The sequence below is a fragment of the Manacus vitellinus genome, unplaced genomic scaffold (genome assembly GCF_001715985.3).
Source record: "Manacus vitellinus isolate BGI_N305 unplaced genomic scaffold, ASM171598v3 scaffold_7_pilon, whole genome shotgun sequence".
Taxonomy (NCBI): Eukaryota; Metazoa; Chordata; class Aves; order Passeriformes; family Pipridae; genus Manacus; species Manacus vitellinus.
The window spans coordinates 14,794,766-14,820,042 of record NW_021940813.1 but is presented as its reverse complement, the minus strand read 5'-3'; the positions used below and the strand labels follow the sequence as shown (position 1 = coordinate 14,820,042).

Below are 25,277 nucleotides of genomic sequence, written 5' to 3'. Positions count from 1 at the left end.
GGGACATCAGTTAGAAGTTTACTACTCTGAATTGTTTCTCTGATAACACCTATAAAGAGAAATTTTTAGAAGAGATATAGCATAGCAAGTGAAAAGTCGAGGATCATGTAGGAACTAGAATGGTGTTTTGGGCTTAAGTTTCACTGATTTATGTCAGTTCACTTAGACTTTCTGCAGAGTAACCCCAAAACTTCACTTTGCAGCTCCCAATACAACATGTTCACCTACTTGCTGTTCACTAATTGAAGAAATCCCTAATATCAAGTTATGGTGACAAAAAAGTACTCCAAAAGCCTGAAAACTCTGGCATCTCCATTAGGTGCTTGAAAAACTCATTTAGGTCAGTAACTTTTGGTCAGATGCCAAGTCCTCATTAGCTGGTTAATTTTATTCTTTTGAAGTAACAAAGGCTTGAGGAAAAAGTGTGAAATGAAAAAATCACAATTCACAGGTATCTCATCTGTCTGCTGTAGAAGTTAAAATTTTAACTAATACAATGTGACTGTGCAAATTTTCTTAAACTTTCTAACTTTGTATGTTTCCTGGGTCATTCTTAATGCATGTGTCTATTTTCTGCACTTATCAGTAATTCCATTGCACAGGCTACAACATACAGTGGCAAAACCAAATAAATTTGTGGAAAACGTAGCTATGATACACATTGCTCCCTATTCCAAGTCAGTCTTCTAATGCCAAATCCTGTATATTTGAATTTATCTAAAGGATTTCTTATGAGAAACCAAGTGGAAACTTGCAGGCTTCATTGAAACAAAACCACAGATAGCCAAACATCTCAGCATTTGTTATAAGAATTTGTGAAAAAAATTTTTAACTTAATATATGGTTACAGGAATGACTAATTTATAAAACCAAACCCCCAAAAACCAACTAAACTTGTAATCCCCCCCCCAAAAAAAAGCCAAAAAAAGCACTTTACAATGTGAAGGTTTTGGACCCACTTTGATTTTTCTCTTATTCTGTGTCATTGTGCCTTACACTGAGTTCATTTGTAGTCACTTGACTACCCCAGCAGAAGTCCCTCTGGGCTCTCCTGTCTGATAGTATTTTTCTGGAATGAGTTAGACTAGCATTTGCATTTTTCCAGGAGCTGAGCTCCTCTGCATTTTGCATTTGCTTCATTAATTCTTCTGTACACAATTTCAAGAAAATGGTGGCAAACCCAGTAATGTATACAAATAAAATAGTGTAAAATAGCATGAAATGAAAAAGAAAACCTTGTGTGAATATACAGAAGATGAATTAATGTCATAAATGCAGTAAATATGATAATTTTTTTTTGTTTCAGGTTTAAAAATGTCTGATTGGAAAAATATTGTACACAGAACCCAACGTATTGAAAAACTGCTGTCTGAGAACAATTTTCAAGATATTGAGGATCATCTTAAAGAACTTGAAGATATTGATATGATTGTAGAATATCTTCAGGGGACAGAAGTTACCAAGGCTGTATACAGAGTACTCAAGAGCTGCCCTTCAGGACGGTTGAAAAAGAAAGCAAAGCAGTTATTATCAAGGTGGAAAGCACTTTACAAGAATAACTGTGTTCGGTCAATGCAAGTTAGACAGTCATTTTCTGCGTATGTGAAAGAGGAAATCGGGCATTGCAGTGTGGTTCCTAGAGAGCAGTTGCTGTCTGAAGGACCATATCAGGAGGAGGCAATAGCTGGTACTAGTTCCAGCTTTTTGGTCCCATCACAAACTGTTAAAAATGTGGCATGTAACAATGCAGAAGGCAGTGTGAATCAGCCTTCTTCTTTTGAGGAGCAACACATTGTTAATGACGATTCTAAATCTGTTGTTAATGGAGCAAGTCTGCCATCAGGACCCGATGAGAGCTCTTAGGTATAAATGTACAGATCTTCTATATAGAGCTTTGATTGGTTCTGCCAAAGATGAAGAAGAAACTGTTAAATGGCTACAGTTATCTGAAGAAATTGAAAAACATATTTTTACTCTTCATGCTAAAAATGACAAAAAATATAAAAATTGCATCAGAAGTAAAATCTCTAACCTGAAGAACCCTAAAAATTGCCACTTGAAACATAACCTTTTTACAGGGACTTTGAGCCCAAAGGCTTTTGCTGAGATGACAGTGATGGAAATGGCCAGCGATGAACTGAAACAGCTCAGGGCTCAGTACACAGAATCATCTATTCGGGAACATCAGCTTCCACAAGTTATTAATGGCACACAGACAAACAAAATAAAGTGTAGGCGCTGTGAAAAATTTGATTGCACTGTCACAATGATCGCCAGAGGAACTCTCTTTCTTCCAGGTTGGGTGCAAAACACGAATCCAGATGAACAAATGTTGACTTACGTTGTTTGTAATGCATGTGGAGAGCAGTGGTATCACAACAGATGGATTTGTTTGTAACACTATCCCTTCTGAATAAGTGGTTTGCAAACATTGATATGAGAGAGTGCTGCCACAGCCCGAGGGAAAAAGGGATATGGACACGGCACCACACAAAGGGTTCAGACGCAGCTGAGGGTCTGGGTGCAATGCCGATTTATTGAGAGAACACAGGGACTTATATAGGGTAAATCTGAGGGGAGGATTCAGAACTGGGGAGGAGCATGGGACTGACAGCTCAGGGTAAGACAGGACTGGGAGACAGGGGAAAGGTGGGTGTAACTTCTGGGTATCCAGGGGAAAGGACCAATGGTAGCTCACTCTGCACTGCAGCAAGCCTCAACCGATCAGTGACAGAGGAGCAGGAAAGCAGGGGAGAACAAGGTGGTAAACAACTTTTGGCGGGAAAATCTGAGGGACAAAGGGGAATAATATTGGGGTACATTAAACTTGATGCAAAACCAATGATGAACTGGGGAATAACAGTCAGTCCAATAAGTTAACAGTCCATTTAAGCTCTGTAAATGTCCCTCCACGCTTGAAATCTCTCCCAATCGGACTTCTCATTCTCCTCATCTCCCCCTTCTTTGTTTATTGAAGCGGTGTTGACATCGACACTTCTTAGCAGCAACTTGCAGAGGCATACAACTAAACAAGGTAAACAGGTTAAAAGTGCAGTGAGGACACACACGGAGATCACAATCATGATTATTATTTTTCGGGACCATTTGGGAAGTGAGGGGAGGTTTAGCCAATCAAACAATCCATCCAACCCCTCACTGCGGGATTGGTGGATATCTTGAACTAAATTTTTCAACTGATTGATACTCTGATGAATTGACTGTGCATGATCCAAAAAATTCATACAGCACATGCCTTCTAACTCCTGGCACCCATGTCCGTGTGCCAGGAGTAGGAAGCCAATGGCTGCACGATTTTGTAAACTGATTTCTTTTAACTTGTGTGTATCTGCTAACAGGCCTTCGATCGCAGTGGTGGTGGCATTAGCTTACTTGGTCAACCAGCAACCAAAGTGGGTCAAAAGGGATAGGGCATGGGCTGTTCCTATCCCCGGGATTGGGAAGGAAGCCCAGAAGTTTTTCATGCGGGACCAGATGTGGATGTTGGAATCGCAATCCGCCGGGAAGGGTAAAGGAGGTGGCGGAGTGACGATTCCAGTGTCCACGTGTGGTGCCGCAACATCACGGGGAGTAGTAACTTTTGGTTTTGGGCTGGTGGCGCGTGGTGTTGTTGTCTTTGGCTTAGGAAACCTAAGTGGTGTGCCCATTGCAAAGGATAGGGATCTTTTAACTTGATTCTTAGGGGTAAAGGGTTGATCCAATAATTTAAACTTCACTGGGTTAAAAAGTGCCAGTTTTCCTCCTGTGCAGGGACCCCCTTCCAGGTAAGCAGGAATACCCTGCCATGCCCGATCCCCACACAGAAGGAAAAATCCTTTTGGGAGTCTCATATTTCTCGGCACAGGTTCGGTTGCTACTGTAGTAGCAATCAAATTGTTACACCACAGCGAGGGGGTTCCTTGGTAAATTGGTCTGCTAGCGGATACATTATGGGGTGTGAATAGATTGGGCTCCATGTAACGATGAAATAAGATACAATTATTGGTGGGGAGAGAACCAAAGAGGTCAATTTTTTGGGGAGGATCTGCAGTGAAAGCTTGGCCGGAAACAACCTGTGCTTAGTGTAACAGCGTTTAGTGGCAGGGATCCCAGACTCCGGGTTTGTGATACAAAAGCATTCCACTCCTCACCCGGAGTCACAGGAATACCCACTAGGCACCTTTGAAAGGGGTTACCGGCACTGGACAAGGCCAGGCACAAGGTGTCCATCCCAGTGGCCTTGGCCAGCGTTACCCACAGGTTCTCTGTCAGCTGCTTCATCCACTCTCTCGGGGGAGATGAGGTAGACTTGTTGCGGATCAGTCCTGAAGTGCCGATTAAGATGATGCAGGTGCAGAAGGTCCACATCTTGTGTTGGGATCCTGATGTATTCGTATGCTTCTTGCTGGGACCCACTTAGGTCCTGTGCCACCTGAAATACAGGCGTACCCTTTCCCCCAGGTGATCAGGGGAAAAGGGCCCGTCCAGATTTCTGTTATGGGGTCTTTGTACATTACTTTTGCTTTTTGAGTACTCTGTGGAAAGTCAGATTTAAAGTGCTTGTCTACAGGACTTCTGTTTGTGTGAGTTTCAAATTCCTCCAATAAATTTAAAAAATTTAAGATGTACATCACTTTCTCTAATCTCTCTTGGGGGGTCATGCCTGTACTCCCCCTTCTTTGTTTTTTGAGTAAATTTTTTATGTTTTGATGTGCTCTCTCTACCATGCCCTGCCCTGTGGGGTTGTGTGGGACTCCAGTGGTATGGTGTACCCCCCATTCTTCAAAGAATCTCTTGGTGTCTGCAGATACGTAGGAGGATCCGTTGTCAGTTTTTATTTGCTTTGGGACATCCATCCTAGCAAATGCAGATAAAAAGTGTCTTTTCACGTCTCTGCTTTTTTCACCAGAATGCACGGTGGCTACGATCATTTTTGAGAATGTGTCAATAGACACATGTACATATTTTAGTTTTCCAAATTCTGCTATGTGCGTGACATCTGACTGCCAAATCTCCAATGCTGTTAATCCTCTGGGGTTACTTCCTTCTGGAACTAGTGGAGCAACCATTTGGCAGTCAGGGCACGCTTTCAAAATTTCTTTTGCTTGAGCCAATTTTAAGCCTAATTGTTTCTGTAGTGACCGCGCATTCTGGTAAAAAAATTCATGGGAGATTTTTGCTTGCTGGTATAAATTGGGGGTAACAACCATACCTGCCAGATGGTCGGCAATCTGGTTTCCCTCCGCCACAGGACCTGGCAAAGTAGTGTGAGACCTCGTGTGGACAATATAGTAGCCGAATTTCCCGTTTCCAATTAAAAATAGCAAATTTTTCAACAGATTAAAAAGTTTTCCATTAGATACTTCTTTCAAATACGAATTTTCAATCCTTTTGACAACGCCCACAACGTATGCCGAATCTGATACAATATTAATGGGTTCACTGTTAAAAATTTGGAAGGCGCGAACAACTGCTGACAATTCCATGATTTGTGGAGAACCTTGAACTTTATGAATATTCTGTTGCCAATTGCCGTTTTCTCGCCAAACTATTACTGCATTTCTGGTTCTCCCAGATCCATCGGTGAAAAGCGTTTTGGCATTTTTTATTGGAAGGTCTGATTGCATAATTTTTAATTTTAATGGAATTGGAATCAGTCTCTGTAAAAATGGGCACACCGGGAGGTGAAATTTGACTTCTCCCGGGTAACCCCCGATGGCAATCTGAAAATCCATGGAATTCTGCAGCAGTTGTTCCAGATGTTCAGAAGTCAGTGGGAGGTAAATGCAACCTGGCTCCTCTCCACTGAGTTCCAAACACCTGGTGCATCCTTTAAAGATTAACTTGCCAATCATTTCAAAAACGATAGTTTTTGAAAATTGATGTGGGAGGAATATCCACTCCCACAAACAGAAGTCCTTGGTGTCGCTTGTGAATTGGCCCAGAATGGCCAGTGGTTGTTGCTGTTCCCTGATAATAACTAGGGAAGATGGCAGTCCCTCCATCTTTCTGTAAGATTGTCTCTCTGAGATTTTGTTTTCAACTGTGGGAAGGGCTTGTTCTGCTTCTGTTGTTAAAAATCTGGGGGAGGACAAGTCTGCATCTCCTTTGAGCAATTCAAACAAGGGGTGCAAATCACCAGTTGTGATCCCCAGCACTGGTCAGATCCAATTGATCACTCCCAACAGCTTCTGGAGGTCATTTAAAGTTCGGACTTTCTTATCAATCAAAACTGATTGAGGCTTAATGGTTTTGGCAGTAATTTGGAGTCCGAGATACCTCCATGGTGCTTCCCTTTGTACCTTTTCAGGGGATACTTCCAATCCTTTGGAATTTAGAGCCGAAATTGTTGAATTTAGAGTCTGCTCAACTGCCAATTTTGTTTTGGCACAGATGAATACATCATCCATATAATGGAAGATGATTGACTGTGGGAATCTTTTCCTGATTGGCTCCAACACTTTTGCCACAAACATCTGGCATAGCGTAGGAGAATTTTTCATCCCCTGGGGAATTACCTTCCATTGGAACCTGCGATGGAGTTCACAAGCGTTGATGGCCGGGATTGAGACTTCTCATTCTCCTCAGAGTGCCTCTGTTGAAACTTATAACTTCAAATTCTGTATTGATACTATGTAGATGCTGTCACTAAAAGGTGCAAGATCAGTTTTAAAAAACTGCTAATGTATTTTTGAGGATGACTTCAATAAATCTATGTGGTTTTAAGTAATGTACATATGTAAAGAAATAAAAGAGTAGAGGGAAAAAAATTGTGACATGGTTATGCTATATCTGAGAGTGAAATATTCACTAGTAAATCCATTAAAAATATTCTGAGTGCTGCATTTTTTTTCTCAAGGGGCTGAGTATTTGGAATTTTTGTTATATTCAGCAGGAGTTCTTTCACAGAACCTAAGTTTCATTTACAGTAAACAAAACTGTTTCCAAAACTGCAGTTCACATACTTGCCTGCATTGCAGAGTGTTCAGCATGGATTCACTCCTTAATTAGATCACTTTTTGCAAGTAAGTGTTAAATTATTAAGTTGGTTTGAGAGGTAATTTCTAACAGGAAAAGAAACAAAAAATAGAATGTAGAGGGGGAGAAAACAGCTAGCAAATGAAAACAGGAATGACATCCTGCTTTAGCTTTTTATAGCTGTTGGAAAGAAAACAGGACCTGTGACAGTCTATCAGCATGCAGTCCAGATTTACAATATAAGGTGATGTGTCCCACAACTGTTAAGAAATTAATGTAGGATCAGAGAATGGATTATTTCAAAAAATTATGTAAATATATTATTGAATTTATCTTTGTTATAAAGGCATGAAATTAATAGGCATTAATCAGTTTCTGAGTGGATATCGTCTCTGGAATTGGGACATCTGGCCTGAACTGAGAAAATTAATGTTTTTATATTGTGCATTCTGGTTAATCAGAAACAATGAATAGAAGGAAATCTAATAGCTAAAGTTTTTATACATATTTTTGTTCCAGCATCAACGGGATGTTCACTGATTGTATACTATAAGCATTTATTTATTTAAAAAAAAATCATCCCGCATTCTTCTCACTTAAGTAATAGCCCTGTGTCTCTTACAAATGCACAACAGGCATTTTTCGGTTCAAGGCTAAAATGCATCAGCAGAGCAGGCAAACGTGGTGAGTATTGGCTGGAGGAGTTGAGGCTGGTTCCTGCACCCGTCTGGCTCTGACACAGCTGGGGTTGGTCAGCTCCTCTGGGCTGAGACACTGCCCTGGAGCTCTCCAGCCACATGACCTGCCAGAGAAAGGAGTTAGGGACATGAGATGAGAAAATAGCTGTTGGTGAACTAAAAGCCAGCCAGGACTAAGAGACAGGCCTTTTATCTGTATGTGGGGAAAATGGTGTGTAACCTGTTATTAAGAAGAGACACTTAAAATATTCTACTAAAAAAAAAAAAAGAAGAAAAATCTTTCCATTCAGTGGAGTATTAACAGTTAACTTTCAATGTTGTGGTTTACTGTGGTATTACTTAAGATTTTTATCATGTGAAAATGTGCGTTCTAGGGGAATTGCACTGATGTAAAATATATATTAAAGCTTTACACCAGACCCCTGGTGTTCAACTGTGTAACCAATCAGTGAATATCTGCCCTTCCTTCCCAGCCCTTACCTGTGTGCTGGAATTGTTGGTTACAAGTAGTCCTGCTTGTTTAAGTGGGAGTACTTCTGTGTAAAGTATTATTCTTAGCTTTCAATGAAACTACAGGAAGGCAAACACTTCTGTGTGACTGGTTCACAGTAGGCGCAGCATTGTTGTGTGCAGTCATTTTGAAGGTCATGGTCCTGTTGAGGAGAGCTGTACACCGGTACTGTGCTGTGTCAGAACACCGTGTAGCAGAAGACTATTTTAGCTGTGAATAACAGACACTTATAAATAATTTCTGCCTGCAGTTGGTTTTGAAGCCATTCCAGTAATGTAGAGCTCATCCAAGTTTTATCTTGCCAACGGGAAATGTTACAAGGCATGGACAGTGTTTTTGACAGAATATATTTCAAGGGTAAAATTTATAGCTGTAACACTGACTACATTTGTGACATAATACATAACATAATTTTCTTTTGAACTGCTCATCCCTAAATATGTAGTGCTAAGCTGTATCTATGATCCATATTTACTGAGCAGGTAAACAGCAAGTATGCAAACAGCAGGTATCTTAAAACTTTTAGATCCCTAAGTTCAAGGGATCAAGCCTGCCTCACTGTGATCTGAGTGAGCCATGCCAGCAGCAGCAAGAGGGTCATTTGGTTTTAGCCTTTCATATCTTGATCTTATCTTTTAAGATGTGGGAATAATAAAATCCAGTTACTAGCAACTGCAGTTGCAGATTATGGTATAGAGACCATAAGGTTAATAACTACAAATAGTAATAAAATGAGTTATAACCATGCCTCTTTAAAACTGTACCTTAACTTTATTCTGTTACAAGCTGAGAACAGTCAGAACTCTTAGGGCAAGTACTTGTACCCTTGCAGTTGTAAACTCAGCATTTTAAAGTAGTTTTCTGTGGTAATACATTGTGAGCAGGCATTTTTCCATTGTTTTCCTTCCCAATGACAATTGAAGAACCTGAGAACTGGCTTTGTAGCAAGTCCAGTTAAAACTAGACATTAAAAGATGATAATATATTTGGTAAATTTTGTGAAATCCAGTAATCATGAAAAGAATTTCTATTCCTGTTGAAAGAGACAGAGCCCTTAACCTTTACTCAGGAGTTACCTAGTCTAAGCTGCTGGCTGCTGGTGCAACGCACACATAGTTTTAAGTATTACCTAAAAACCAGGCAAAAAATACGCTCCCGCTTGCTCAGATGGTAGTCTGGGACAAGGAGGACATCTGGGAATAGTGGCAGAATAGAGCAGAAAGTATTGGGGGACAGGAAGAGTGAACTGCACTGTATTACGTATGCCGAGGACACATATCTCTAGGAAATGAGGCTTTGTTGTTCTGGGGCCGGTGAAAAAGCTGATCTAGGTTCGGTTTCACTTTATGCTTAGTTCATGCTGATAAACATGCTGCCACAACTTCACATCATAGTGAAACTATACAAAATCATAAATTATTGTATTACTTTCTTGATCATCTTATGCTTTTGGTTATTTTTACCTCATACAGTTCTTTACCAATTTGGCCATGTTTTCATCTGTATTTGTATCTGATGCTTGTTACTTGAAATATTTAGTAGAAGCCAAATGTCATGTGTGGCAGCATGTACTGCTACATATGAGAATAGTCTACAGACGTGAAGTGCCAAGTATGAGAGATGGTCATTCAAGTGAACCATTACTCTTAAGTAAGTGTGGTCATAGTTTCACTAAGCAAAGTACTGCTCCAGGCCACAGTTTGTCAACAGGTTATGTTGTCCCTACCCAGATTGTGTAACTGTGCAGGCTTAAAATATTGGACTGGATAAGATGGTATGCTTCGTCTCAAAATGTCTCTAAAAAGTCAACTTGCAACTACACAGTGTATGTACCAGCAGCAGTGTGTAGATCACTGGAGTACAGGGAGTACAGGGTCCACAACAAGGATAAAAGAAAACTGAGATTCTTCTGTTGAAGTTGCCTCATTTCAATTTATTCCAGGTGGTAAAAAGATCTCTTAACTTTCTTAAGCATAGAAAATTAGTTTTGGGATGATGTTTAGCTTGTCCATGGTGCTACTCCAAAAAGGAGTGTGACATTAGAGGTGATCCACAAAAAACATAGGACAAATGTATGCTGAATAAGGCTAAAGTCTGTATTTGTTTTCATTGGGTTTTCCAGAGATGCTGTCAATTCAACTGCTTCTTGGATCCTGTGATTTAGCAGTAGCAATGAAGTCTTAAACATAAATTGCACTCAAAGATCAAGGAGCCTGTAGCTACAGAACTTGTGATACATATCTTGAGAAGATGAAAGCTAAATTAACAATGAATTTCACACAATTTTCAATGTAAAAACAAAGATACTGTTCTGAGAAGTGCTCTATAATTGGAATCAATGTTGCTCCCTTAACACCAGGGATAAAACTCCCTCTGGTTCTTAGAGGTCCACTGCGAGATCCATTTTATTCTGTTCTGCTGAGCACCTTTTCCATCTCCCTCATAACCCTCTTACTGTGCACTTTTTAGGGAGGTACTCAGCTGCCATTTGTTGTTTATGACTCTTTCTTCCTTTCAAATCCAAAAAGAAATTTGTGCTGTTTATTTTTTATTTAAAATGTGTTCCTTTCCTATCTGCTGTGCTATGTACATTTGTACTAAAGCCAAGAACTGCAACCCTTTAAACAAAAAAAACAGCTCTTTTTTTCTGGCGAAAAGGAAAGTTACCTGGTAACAGACTGTGGTTAAGGAGCAAATATGTTGAATTACAGTCCTTCAGAGACTCTTCAGGGTGTAATGGCCTGACTGCCTGAAAGATAAGGAAAGAAACAAGAGCACTTTGATAATTTCTTGGATTGCTCGAGGGCTGGCCTGCTTCATTCTGGTATGAACGGAGCCATAAAGGCAGATGACTTCATATCCCCTTATTTTGTACTGCTGTAATTCATCCAAGAGGTGACAAAGTCATGTTTTATTGAGGCCATGTCATCACTTGCCAGGATGGGACAAAATCTCCTTGCCAACCACAGATGGTAAAAAGCATTCACAAGCTCTATTACACAAGAGCTTTGCTGATACAGAACTTCCCATACTCACACAAAAAAAATTGCCCTTTATTTGCAATTTGGGATATTTTTTTGTGCCCTTGGCTATGATGTGACATAACAACACTGCTTCATGAATGTTCATGAATACACCTCTGTAAAATCCTCAAGGTGCACAGGCAGCTTTCGGAGGAAGGTGCATGTGAGGGAGCAGCAAGGGCAGATTGCTGCGCGGGAGGAGGAGAGCCAGGAGTGGAGGGAGGGTGACAAGGCATGGAGAGACAGTGACTTTGGTAAAAAGAGTCACTGTCCCACAGCACTCAAACAGGAAGAGCAGGGCAGGCTGTTGACAATAATCTGCCAAAACTCTGTTGAGAACTGGGCAGGTCTGGGGAGGAGTTTGTGCTGTCGCGTGGGTGTTGGGGCACTAGGTGGGGTTCAGGAACGGGGCCACCAGGCTTGTTCAGTGTCTGAGCCAAAATGTGGCTTTTGCTGGCAGCAGGACCCTGAAGTGGCTGCCCTCATCAGCACTGCCCCAGCCCTGCTCACCAGCAATGGAATGGTCAGGGAGCAGCCTCAGGCAGGGGCAGACCCCACAGCACCTACCACTGGGACCCTACACTGTCTGCAGAATTTAACATGGGAATGATTTTGTTGCACACATTTCAAATCACATCCTAGCTGGGCATTTTCTTGTACCTAACCTCAGAACTGGCACTTGATGTGCCCAGCCCTATCAGTGGCATTATTTGTTCTCAGATTTTTGATTGTTCTATAGCAACTATTGGTTTTGTTACATACGTGAATAATAGTAACAGCGTGGACATGAGGGAAAAGGGCCTTAGTTCCTGATCCTCAAGCACCCATGGGTGTGTATTAACCATGAGCGTAACCCTGTGATACTCCATTATGCCTATAAAATCATAAGCATAATAGCCATAGTTACACCATGGTTCTTTTTTATTTTATGTTCCCATGGTAAAGAAATAAAAATACATCTTATCTGAGAAATTCAAGAATTTTTTCTACCTAGAACTTGAAAAAAATGAGGTACCTGGACAAGCTGAAGAAGTTGGTCCATATGAACCTCGTGAGGATCAATATGGACAAGTGCAAGGTGTTGGACCTGGGTCAAGGCAACCCCTGGTGTCAATATAGGCTGTGAGGAGAATGTAAGGAGAGCACCCCTGACAAGAAGGACTTGGGGTTGCTGGTGGATGAGGCTGGACATGACTCAGCCATGTGCCCTTGCAATCCAGAAAGAATCAAAAGCAGGATGATCAGCAGGTCGAGGGAGATGATTCTGTCCCTCTACTCTGGTCTCATGAGACCCCACCTGCAGTGCTGCATCCAGCTCTGGAGTCTCCAGCACAGGAAGGACATTGACCTGTTAGAGCGAGTCCAGAGGAGGGATCCCAAGATGATTAGAGAGATGGAGCACCTCTCCTATGAGAACAGTCTGAGACAGCTGGGGTGGTTCAGACTGGAGAAGAGAAGGTTCCATGGAGACCCCATTGCAGCCTTCCAGGACCTAAAAGGGGCTTAAAATAAAGATGGGGACAGACATTTTAGCAGGGCCTGTTGCAGTAGGACAAGAGGTAACAGTTTTAAACTAAAGGAACCTAGATTCAGACTGGACAAACTGACTATATTCAGACTACGAATATGATTGTTACAATGAGGGTGGTGGAACACTGGAACAGGTTGTCCAGAGAGCTGGTAGGTGCCCTATTCCTGGAAACATTCAAGATCAGACTGGATGGGGCTCTGAGCAACCTGACCTAGTTAAAGATATCCCTGCTCAGTGCAGGGGGATTGGACTAGATGACCTTAAAAATATGCTTCTAAATTTCCTTAAATATATCCAAGTGTCTGAGAACCAATGTTGTCTCAAAACAAAAACATGGTAGCTTCACCCCACAAGGCATGAAGTGAAAATAGAGTAATTATTTCTTCCACTTCTAAATGAAGAATTTTTTCTTTTAAAATCACAAAATTATGCCATTACTGATCAGAACTTTTATGTCTTAGAATTATCTTAATTTAAAGAGTCCATTTTTCTACCTCTCCAGCACTTACTTGTGTTTTACTTTAGTACTGAATGAAAGCAGATCCCAGGAATAAAGTACTTGAAAATTTTTGAAGTCCGGCTTTGTTAAATAAGAATGGATCTTGTGTCATCAGATTTGCCTCTGGCATGAACTGCCTTTTAATAATCCTGCTCCTGTCAATAGGAGACATCTCTTTTTGATGGCACTGAGATCTTGTTTTCCACTCCTTGGGCCATGTTGTAGGTCTGATCCAAAACAAAACGACTCTGCCAAGTGGCAATTCCAGTCTGATTGCATCTCCCTTATGATCGGAAGCATGTGATGACTGTTTGAGCTAATGGGTGTACTGTCACCGCCTATTCCTCTTGATGATGTGGGAACCTCTTTAATTTCTGCTCTTTTCATTTTAATTATATTTTGCCCTATCCTTGTGGTGAGTTGGAAGAGCACAGAAAATACTATCACCAGCTTCTTTAGCCTTTTTTCTCATGATCTTGTTTAAACAGTCAAGTCATTGTTATTCTGAATTACTACAGGGAAAAAAAAGTGCCTGGCTACTCTTTTTAAACAGTGTGCTTTGTATTTCGATTAATTCTTTCATTGACACAAGCATAGTTTTCAATGTTTCTGCTTGTGAAGTGAAGCTGCCTTACAGTCGCGAGTTTGCTTGCCTGGGGTCCTTAATGTGGAGCACAGCGAGACTACAAGGGTTGGACTTGATGATCTTAGAGGTCGGGTTTCCAACCCGGCTGATTCTATGATTCTACTGACCTTAAATAAGTAACTCTGACCTCCAAATGTTTTTAGGCGTTTTAGGGTTTAATGATGCAGAGCGTTCTGGAGCAAGTAAGTGTTATCTGTTTCCAGCAGAACGGTGGGCCGCTCTCAGACGTCACACGATAGTGATCGATGAGAGGTATGGCCCTCACAGGCCCAGCCGTGCCGTGCGCTGGCTGTGGGCACATCCATAGCCCTTCCCATTTCCCACTCCCTCTCCCATTGCCGCCTCCCGCAGCGCCGGGCTCAGCAGGCGCCTCAAGCTGGGGGCGGGCCTCTGTGCCGGCGGGCGGGGCCGTGCGCGCCGGCGGCGCGGATCACGTGATGGTGCCCCGCCCCTGCCCGCTCCGCATGTTCCCTTCTCGCCAGCGCCGCGGTGGCGCACGCCCGGGGCGGGATCGGGCCGGGACGGCGGCAGAGCAAGCCACAGCCCCTATCCCAGCAGGCAAGGATCGGCTTCCGCCGCGCGCCCGGGAGCGTGCGGCAGTCCCTTCCGCCGGCCTGGAGCCCGTGAGTTGCCACGTTCTTTTCCTTCCTCTCGCCGCCGCGGTCCCCGCTCGCTCCCCCGGCGCTATCCGTGCTCCCGGGCGCTCCCGGTGGCTCCCTGGCGCACCTGGGGAGCGGGAGGGCAGCCCCGGCCGGGGCCGCGGTGAGAGAGGGCCCCGTGCGCTCCCCGGGGTCGGTGCGGGTGGCGGGGAATGTGGTGTGATCCGGCTGATCCACGGGATCCCGTGACCCAGGACATGGCCGGATGGCTCCTCTGGGACGCGGCTCCTGGTAGGCGGTTCCCAGCCGGCTCCGGCCCGGCAGGGCTTCCTCAGCACTGATATGAATCTCTGATCTGTCAGGATGAAGCTCGGTTTCGTACCTGTGTCCTCAACACGTTTCAGATCGGAAAAAGAAGAAATATTAGAGCTCTCTTGATCACCTTTTCTCACTGCTGTGTACTTGGAATGGGCTTCCCACGGGGGCGGTGGGGTCAGCGACCCTGGAGGTGTTTAAGGAAGGACTGGACGTGGCACTGAGTGGTGTGCCATAGTCTGCTTGAGATGGTGGTGTTCGATCATAGGCTGGATGATCTTCGAGGTGCTTTCCAGTCTAATCGATTCTGTGACTCTGTGCTGAAGAGGGACAGAACTGCTCGGGGTGCCCTTGGGTTTCAGTTCTTCTTTTTTGAACCAGAGGCTCGATCCAGCCCCTCTGCGGGGCCTGTGGAGTTTCCAGTGGTGGCAGGTGGCTGTGCGGGCTCAGGTGTGGGGATGACTGGGGAGGGTAGGAATAGAGATAAGGCACGATGGGCGAATCGTTTACGTCTGGGTGGTTAGTGGGCAGTGCAAGTGATTCCGTATTGCATCTGACTTGTGCAAAACAATTGAGTGGATAACAGAAAAGAGCAGAAAAACTAGTTCTAAGAACCTCTGTGAGTGGCCTTTATAGCAAGGTTACATGTAATGAGCTACGTAGAGAGCACTTAATTTTTATTAACTTGGGTGGGATAGGAAAGTAGAGGATTTCTTGGCTAAATTTTGGTCAGGAATTAAAACACTTGTCTGCAGTTAGCTGTTATGCAGCCTCCCGTCCTACATGTTGTTTTCCTTCTTGTCCACAATAATTTACAGCTATACTAAATAAGCATGTGGGTTTTATTTGTCTTTACTTTTAAACTGTTGTGCAACACTGAAGTTGTCAGTGCTTGCTTTTTTTAGAGCAAGGGTTGTTTTGCATGGCTGGGGTTTTTTGGTGTAGGTGGTTTTTTTTCTCCTTATGATTTTTTTTTCTATTTTTCCATGACTTTATAGTACCTTATCAGGTAACAAGCTGTAATGGCAGACTGGAGAGAGAGCTGTTTCTCAGACATACCCAAAATACTTTTATTTCCAGAGAAACCTAACCAAAGGATTGTACAGCTATATCTGTGTTTCATACCAACATCAAATTTATAATGAACTCTTCCTCTGTCTTCTTTCAGGTTGTATGGAGCTCTGTTCACTATCTTAATTTTAGTAACACCTTTTCTGTAAAGTTAAAAAGTGACAGTGTGTAGTAAAAAAACCCAAAACTCTAGCAGTCCTTGTTTTGCTTTTCAATGCTCAAACCAACCTTCCATTTCCTTAAGTTAAAAATATGTGCAGAGAGTCAAATAAGATATTTAGATTTCAAGCTTTGTTTTATTTTGTGTCAATTTAGTAATAAATCATGAGAAACAGATTTTTCAGCTCCTTAGGATTGGAATTTTACATAAACATTTCACAATGAATAAAACCTTCCCAGCAGAAAGGTTTGTAAGAAGTCCTTAGGGTTGTTTTTTTTGTTTGGTTGGTTTTTTTTAAAATAATGTTCATTCTCCTTGGTGTTTTGTTTTTGTTTTCATTCTCTACAGAGCAGACAGTATGTTGGCCTGTTACAGTATAACCCACTTAATGCCTTAGGGTTGGGCTTTCGTCACATAGTTATACTGGGAAGAATATGAATGTACAATGTAGCCTGACCAATAGAGGCTGCTATTACTAAGATTCCTTGAAGGAAAAGGGATACTAATGCAAGAGAATAAGATGAGCACATATGAGCAGAAATAATTGTTGGATAAGTTATTGAAAGAGTGGAAGAAGTAACAGAGAAGTAGGTTGCAAGGAGAATGTCAAATAGCTGAGGCATTGTTAGAAATGTTGGACCAAGAGCAGCAGCACTGAAGGGTGTTTTGAAGTTGGCTGCAAGTAATAGAATATTTAAGTTGGAAGATGCTTAACTGTGAGCTGCTGAGAAATGTCAGCTCTGATTAAATCCCAGTAAATAATAGTTTGCTCATTCTACTTCAACCTGGGGAAAGACGTAGGAATTGAAGCCAGGTCTCTGCAAGATTAAACTGGCAGAGGTGTAAGTGTGTTTCTCCTGACAAGTTTTGCTGATTGACTTTGTGGCTAGATAGAAGTTAGAATAAAAGAAGTGATTCTGGCAGTAGGTACTGGGATGATTTCATGATCCAAGGGTTATGGGGACTGGAGGATTCCTCCCCTTGGCTGCTGCTTCATTCATAGTCCTGAGTCATGCCAGGCAACTGTTTGAACTACAGTCCTGAACTACGTAGGAGTTAAAAACAAGCTTATAAAGAAACCACTAAATACAACTTTTTCAGTATCCAAATGAGTGGCAACAGCTGTATATCAGTTCAGTTTGGGTTGGGTTCATATTAGAAATTACGAATAAATTCTAGTGATATTCTCGTGTTAGATCAAGCATATCTAGGCTGCTTAAAATAGAGGCAATTTTCAGATACCCTGCCAGCAAATTCTTAACTCTCTGAAAGAAAACACGGACTGTCTTCATAGGAAGGAGGACTTGCAAAGAGAGGACTCTGATAGGTGGAGCTGAATGATTGAAGGGCTTTCAGGCTTCCGGAGAACTAGGCAGCTGACAGGTGGCTGTCAGTAAAGGGGTGTTCCTGAACTGCAGCTGTTACATCAGTGCCCTGTGGAGGGGAGGGTCAATTTGAAGGCTGAATAATGTTTGTGCTTGTAACATGTTCGAAAGTACAAAGCATGTAGCATCTTGACTTTGTATCTGGATGTTTTCCTTTGAATTGAGAGAAAATTCTTTCAAGGTCAAACAGACTTGTGACCTCTTATGCATTAAAAAAAACCATTTTTGTGCCACTTAATTGGCCAGAGCGTAAACCACTGAACAAGGATTGGCTAAGGGGAGAAAAGTGAGAAGATTTGCTTCTGTCCTTTCTTTTCAGATTTTTGGAAAATTGCAGATCTGCTATAAGCAACAAGTTTAGAGATGTAAAACCTCCACAAATAGTAAGTGTTGAAAACTACATAGTTTTGGATTGTGCCCCTTGTGCCACAACTCTGATAGTTCTTGGGACTTCTTTTCAGATATTTTACAGAGCAGCAATTAATGACTAATGAGGTAGTGAATTTACATTTCTATTGAAAGCTGAGTGTTTTTGTCAGTCAAAATACTTGAAGTGTTGGTATGTCTTTTTAAACTATTAATATCTGATGCCAGTGTTTAACAAAATAAGGTGGCTTAGCAAATAAAACTATGAAAAAGCTTCAAAGCTGAAATGGATATACTGTATATGTGTAAATTTGAGGATAGGAAGTTATGACATAGGGTTAGTGTTTGCTGACATAACTTATGTGGAACTGCTAATTCTGCTTGTTGGTAACTTCAGTGGTTTTTTTTCTTAAATCAAAGATGTCCCCTTTTTTCAATAAGTCTTGGCTGAAAGTGTATTAGGTTGTAATTAAACATGATTAGTTGGAACAAACTTGATTCTGTCTTACCTTATCCTTCTCCAAGTCAAATAGGTGTTCTCTAACAGCTCCAGTTAAAGGACAGTGTACCGCATATCTTCAAGAAAACCTTTGGGTTTAATCTTACTTTTGTACAGCAGATGGTTGGTTCATCAGTGACCATTGAATGAAAATGCTGATTGAAATAAATTTCGTTACCTGTTTCCAAGGCAGAAAGTAGATACAAGTGGAAAAACAATAGTCTGGAAATTAGAAGTGTCCTTTACAAGAATGCTGAGGGATGTCAGTGGTGGTATTTCAACAGATCCAGTTTTTGGTGTCTTATTGAAATAAGGAGGAGTGGAGGTGAGATATCAGTTCCTGTGTGTGTTTTTCTGTTTGACTGGATTTTTTCATGGTGTGCTGTGGTGGCTGCTATCAGTGTGGTGAAAGTGAAATTATAAATAGGTCCGATTGACTTGATTTGCTTAATAGTTTATGTGGGGTTGTAGCTTGCTGACATCATAGATACAATGCAGTTACTGTGTTGGCAAACACTTTTTCCATAGAGAGAACTTAAATTCATCATTCGTCTTCAGCCTTCAGTACTCTGGTGTGAGCAGATCCTCCTTAATATATGAAATTATTTTTGTAGTTAAAAAAGACAAGTCTGTAGACTAAGAAATAAGACAGTCTAGATGGATAGACTGGACAAGGCAGGGGTGTTTCACTAAGCTTTGAGGGACTGAGAATCACAGATTTTTTAATGCAAACTGATTGTTTAGCATGTTGTCTTTAGTCTCGACAGCAAATATTTGGACTGATAATGGAAATGTTATACTTGCAATTCATTTCACTGTTTAAAAGGGACATCCTGAAAGGCACAATTAATTTACTTTTTGTATTATGGCATATGATCATGTTAGAAATTATATTTAATAGAAAATGGTCCCTGTTTTTAACAGGAATATTGAAGTCAGTGATTTAAGCGCTTGAGTCCTTCTAAGTAGGTGGAAGCAATTCAGAAATCATTATCAAAATGAACCTGAGTGGGGATGCTTTTTATTTATTTGCTCTGACTTTCTTTGAATATTGAAATGATAGAGGAACATGAGGGAAAATTCTTCTTGTTACAGACTCCTCTGTGTAGTAGGTTGAGACTACTTTTACTTTAAACTATTTGTGCAGCTCAGTAAGAAATAACTGGAACAAATAGTTACCTGTAATTCTGTCTTGCAGTTTCTGATGTACAATCAGGTGCACATTAGGAATTAAGCTTTTGTTTTGTTTTCAGATGGTGAATGATGATTTAAACTGAACAATTAAGGTAATAAATCTTCAGAAACATGGTATCAGATGTTGAGCATCCCTTCCAAAAATACTTTCGAAAATCACATTATACAGATAAGTTCGAAGTATGTAATAGGATAAATAACATTAATTCTCCAAATGTCTTAAGTATTTTATAGTTTTCTTTGTTGAACTGAAAAACAATTACAAAAATTGAGCTTTTTAAAAATCTTATCTAAAGATGTGTAAGCAGAGAAAAAATGCAGCAGTCTACTGTGCTGGAAACTACCACTCTGGTTCAGCAGATACTCTAAATCAAATAATCACTGAGGCTGCAGATGAGTCCCTTATATAGTAATAAAACTATAATTGTATAAAGACTTTGCTGCTTCCAAACAAAAATACTTCTTAATACTTTTAACATGCTTCTTTGCTGCTTCAGGTCCAGCTTGTCAGCACTTATTTAAGTGACTGAATATATATTCCATTATTTTGTATTAAAAACTTGACAAAAACTTAAAAGCTAGCCTAGCATGACAGTTTCTGATTTGGAAGCTGAATGTTTTGAAAAGCAAGGTGTCCTGCAATATCCGGTTGAGATAGTTCGTTTTGGTTAGTCCTGGGAAGACTGTTTCTGTAGCCTTTGTGTGAAAGGACCAGTTTGTTCCAGTTGAAAAGACACTTTTAATAGTTTGTGGTTGGTGTGTAATTGTCTGCCCAGTAAAACTAATTTGATGGTCATCAGTCTCTTACACCTCACTGTAATGGCCCACATAGCTGGAATTGTGCAAAATAACTTTTGCAGGTTCTGGATGCATGAAAGTACTAGATACTGTTAACGCTTTCCTTACCTGTATTTTGTTTAAAATGTGGCCTCTTGGACAATTCTGTGATAATAACTGCCATTGTTTAAAATGCACAAGCTAAAGAAACAAGTGCTTAGTACCAGTCAGAACTACTTAAGCCAGTTATTTATTCACATTGTGTCTTCTAGGGAACTTCTGATTTCTGTAGGACAGAAAAAATGAATTATAACTTGTTCCCTACACTGGAGTGGAAGAACAGGAGAACATTCAGTACCCTCTGTTCTCATGAAAGCATTATTTATTAAGAAGCAGCTCCTATCTAATGGTGTAGCTTAGATAACTTATTAATTAACCAACAGTAGAAATGAGGGAGATAAATGAATACACAGGACCATTTCCAAGAGTTAAGCATAGAATCTGTAACTCATATGCAGGTAGTCCAGTGACTCTGCTAAGGCTTTTCACGTACATTAAAATGTATGTGTTCATACCCTGAGCCATAGCAGTTATCCCCTAGCTCTCTGAAGGGTAAATGAACAATCTGCTTGTTGCTCCTGTGCAGTTTTAACATTGTTGTGATACAAATCTGTACAAAATTAAGGATTTATAAATATTGTTATTAATTACACAATATGAATTGATTAAATTACTTGCTCTGAACAGATCTTTAATGGAAGCAGCCAGGTCCTTATATTTTGAAATTTCTTTGTGTTGAGGCTTCAAAGTATTCCTTGTGTCTTACTGTAGGTTGTATCTAGCAAATAAACACTCAAAGATGGAAAGTCACTGATAAAAAAATTCCTGAAATTTCTCACTCCCGATGTAGGCCTTGATTGTAAGGCAGCATAGAGTCATATGACTCTCATGCCAGCTTGTGTCAGGTATTAATTCTAGAGTCACACTCTGTGGGTGATGTATATGCCAGTAACACTAATTACAACTAGCAAGACCGCATTCCTTCCTTCAAAGGAAAGAGACAGACTAGGCAACTTATGACCCATTTCCATTTTAAATAGATGCTATTTTCAGAGAAGCCTGTTTGGGCTGAATACTTTGAGCTCTTTTACTATCAGGCAAGTTTAGAAACACCAGTTCTCCTCATACAGAAACTTAAGTTTGGGCTTGTTAAAATGAAACTTTACCCCCAAGCAATTAAAACACCATTTTACAGTCTTAGATAAACAGTGTGGTGGTGATGGCAAAGGATGGGCTGGTACAAAGCACTGATGAGCAAACTACTTTAATGCTAGAGGTTTTGTGTTTTTTAAAATTTATTTTTTAAGTCTGACAGTTAAAAAGCCTTCATTGGTTGCCATCCTATGCTGGCAGCCAGATTATTCCCTAGCACTTCCAGACTTTTTGACATTTTTACTATGGGAAGTTGACACCTACTAACTGAACTGTCAGTGTAGGCTTGACCTCAGTATCTGGCATCTTGAGTACCACTGAAGTAGCAACAGTGAATTTGCTTTTGTAGGAGTTGTAATAGTATTCTGTTCATCAGTGCTGTTGTGCAAGGAGTAAACTATAAAATATTGAATGTTTGTCTACTGATATCTAGTCATATGACTTTTAAAATAAAATTACAGCATTTGCATTTGTTCTATAGATAACTGTGTTCCCAGTGAGTTGGTTTAGAATAACTTTGCTAATGAAGTACAGCACTGAAGTTATTAGTTCAAGGCATGTGCTCTATAAAGTTTTCTCACTCCACTTTTTTTTCATGGATCTTTTTCAGTGAACATAAATAAATCATTGCACTTGTTAAATGTGATGTGATACTCCTTCTGCCCAAAGGGGGGGTGATTTGAAGAGTTTGGGGCTTTTAAGTGTTTTAAGTGACAGAGCAGTAATTCATGCAGTGTACTGCTTAGACTGCCATGCAGATTGCAGTCTGTGGAAGTGACACCTCTTATACACGGTATTTTTGAGAGGATATTCTTATTGGAGTATCTAGACTTTACCTCTTTAGTGTATCCTTTTGCTTTTGTACATGAAACTTGATGTCAGTGGACTTTTACACATTCTAGATATTTCTGTGTGCAAAATTTGCTGCTTACAACTTTCCTTTTTAATGATTTTCTTAATCTTTACAGGTCTAGGGAATCAGGAAGATCTTTTCCTGTAACAATGGCAGCAAAATCATCGCTCCTTAAAGTAATACTGCTGGGAGATGGTGGCGTTGGGAAGAGTTCGCTGATGAACAGATATGTCACCAACAAGTTTGATGCACAGCTGTTTCATACAATAGGTGTGGAATTCTTAAATAAAGAGTTGGAAGTCGATGGACATTTTGTTACAATGCAGATATGGGACACAGCAGGTCAGGAACGATTTAGGAGCTTGCGGACTCCTTTCTATAGAGGTTCTGACTGTTGCCTGCTAACCTTCAGTGTGGATGATTCTCAAAGCTTCCAAAACTTAAGCAACTGGAAGAAAGAATTCATTTACTATGCAGATGTCAAGGAGCCTGAAAGTTTCCCTTTTGTGATACTGGGTAACAAAGTTGATATTGATGAAAGGCAAGTGTCTACAGAAGAAGCCCAAGACTGGTGCAGGAATAATGGCAACCATCCCTATTTTGAAACCAGTGCAAAAGATGCCACTAATGTTGCAGCAGCCTTTGAAGAAGCTGTTAGAAGAGTTCTAGCCTCTGAAGATCGATCAGATCACTTTATTCAAACAGATACAGTAAACCTTCATCGGAAACCGAAACCCAGTTCATCTTGTTGTTGACTTAAATTTCTTTTTGCCAAATTACTGTTGACTAGCTTGCTCTATAAATGAATGGGGAAGGTGTAGTAGATAAAATAACAAATGGGTTTCACTCTAATATTAAAATTGTAATATTCTGCTGCTTTCATGGGGGAGAAAAAAAAAATCTCCCTTCATGAGTGACCTGTTACTGAATTAGTGACACTTTCTGTTTAGGAAGATGTCAAGTAAAAACATAATATAAGAATGTAATTTGCCAACTTTATTCAAATGATAAATACTTTGAATATAATTAAAACTTGAAAGTTCTGGAAGCACTACTTTGGAGAAACTGTTCTGGAATTCAGGCACAAAGATACTTTTATATGTGTATATTTTTATGAAATCAGCATTCCACTTTTGTTTCATTAGACATCAGTTTCTTAACAATGCTAGATATTAAACTTCAGTCTCACTACATTCCTTTTGCTGTGAGTGGTACTTCATCTCTAAATATTATAAGTTAACATAAATTACCTCTAGGTCTTCTAATTACCTAATGTTGCTGTAATTTATGTAGGTTTTTAAGTAGGAAATAAATTTCCTACATATTTAATGTCCATTTTCTTTTCATTTACTCTTCTAATGCTGCACTAATTTTTCCAGCAGTTTAATTCAAAATACTGATGATTTTTAAAGCTAATGTGTCTTTGCCTTAAGTCCATTTTAGCATGCTTCTGATCAATAAGGTGAAAAATTGAGTAACTTAAGTATAACCAACTATTTTTTGAAAAAGAAATGCTTTATTCAGTCAGCTTTAACAGCACTTGAAAGGATCCACATTATGACAGTTTTTAGGAAAATTTTTAGTGTACAGCCTTAAAGTTCCAAACCTCTTGTTCCTGTTAACCTGAGCTATGAATGTGTTGACCAGTAATAACCTGCACTGTGAAACTAAGGATTGGCAATATGTAGAGAACTCAGGAAGCTCTTGACTTACAGTAGATTTTGACAGCTTTCAGCCTAATACAAGTATATAATAGTTATATAGATAGTGTTTGAGCTGAATTTGACCCTTATTTAAATTGATGTTTTAGGATATGGACTTGTACATTTAAGATAATATCTTTTATATTACTGAACTCATTTCATAATGATGAACAGGAGCAAATTCTGTATTTAATGGAGTCTTTTTTGCAGTCATGCAGACAAAACCACAGAAGGTAATTTGAGGCTTTCAGTTGCAGTCTGTGGTGGAATACTTCTATGAGAAATTGTTCAGTATTGGCCCTCAGAGTAACCACTGTCCTTGCAGTAGCAAAACTGATAGTGCACTACTGCTTCCATCTGTAATCTGACTGCTAACAGGCACACAGGTACACATCTTGTGGACTGAAAAAGGAAGTCTGAGGCCTGTAGGACAGGCCATGTTATTCATTAAACAACTGCTTTCTGTACAGCAACTTTTTTGTTCCAGTAGAAAAGCCTTTATTGAGAATACGATACCAGCAAGCATTTTCTCTTGAAGTATCTGATCGGTCTGTACCAGGTGTACTTATTTGGAAGTAAAGCTTGCAAAAACAAACCCTCTTTGTCACTCTTAGTACACTTTTCTGAATGCATTGTATTCTTGCTTGAACCTGTCTAGGGCAACTTTACTCTGTAGATCTGCTACTCCTGCTTAAAAGTGACATCTTTTTACCTTTTGTGCATTTCTAAGGCTGATTCATTCTTGCAGTCCTGCATATACAGCAACAGAACTGTGTTTTAAGCTTCAGTCACTGAGCAGCTAAATATAAGTTGAACTGCTACTTCTGTTATGTTTAATTTCTAGTCAATGAATCAAGAGATCTGTGGAGAAAATCGTAGCTAAATGGTTCCTAATCTTAGGATGAGAGAGCAAAAAGCTTTAGAAATGAAGGTTGCTTGCATTAAGGGCTACTAAGCTAGTGACATGAAATTGTTGTAAAACTACTACCTTACTACTTAAAGCTTCCTTTAACATTCATTTTAGCAGAGATTAAGGCTGAAACAAAACAGGAGCTGAAGATACTGTGACTAGAGTATATGACTATAGATAACTTTAATTTTTTCCTTTTAGCAATTTTATTTGAATGATGAGAACCATTGTGGTCTTTCTTGTGCCAAGGCATCCATCTGTGTCTTCCCATCTGTCCCCTTTCCATGTAACATCATGGTCACCAAGCCTCCTTCTGAGAATTAGGTTTAATAAAGTTAAATAAAACATAA

The 25,277-nt window shown here is 40.3% G+C and overlaps 2 protein-coding genes across 4 annotated transcripts in view; both read left to right on the top strand.

Moving 5' to 3' along the window:
- Positions 1-6,828, top strand: part of TCEANC (transcription elongation factor A N-terminal and central domain containing) — a 15,748-nt gene extending 8,920 nt beyond the window's left edge. Inside the window, 4 exon segments of the mRNA XM_029964798.1 lie at positions 1,307-1,851; positions 1,853-2,297; positions 2,914-2,934; positions 6,567-6,828. Of these exon segments, the coding sequence (XP_029820658.1) occupies positions 1,315-1,851; positions 1,853-2,297; positions 2,914-2,934; positions 6,567-6,649 (1,086 nt within the window). The 5' untranslated portion in view covers positions 1,307-1,314 and the 3' untranslated portion in view covers positions 6,650-6,828.
- RAB9A (RAB9A, member RAS oncogene family) lies at positions 2,413-25,277 on the top strand. Of its 3 annotated transcripts, none has more exons than XM_018084023.2 (2): positions 2,413-3,034; positions 22,430-25,277. In XM_018084023.2, exon 2 carries the CDS (start codon positions 22,464-22,466, stop codon positions 23,067-23,069), a length of 606 nt encoding a protein of 201 aa, XP_017939512.1. In that variant the 5' UTR covers positions 2,413-3,034; positions 22,430-22,463; the 3' UTR covers positions 23,070-25,277. The 3 variants fall into 3 exon arrangements, with proteins under 3 accessions (XP_017939512.1, XP_008925072.1, XP_008925071.1); XM_008926824.2 differs by lacking the exon at positions 2,413-3,034 and adding an exon at positions 14,754-14,773; XM_008926823.2 differs by lacking the exon at positions 2,413-3,034 and adding an exon at positions 19,534-19,564.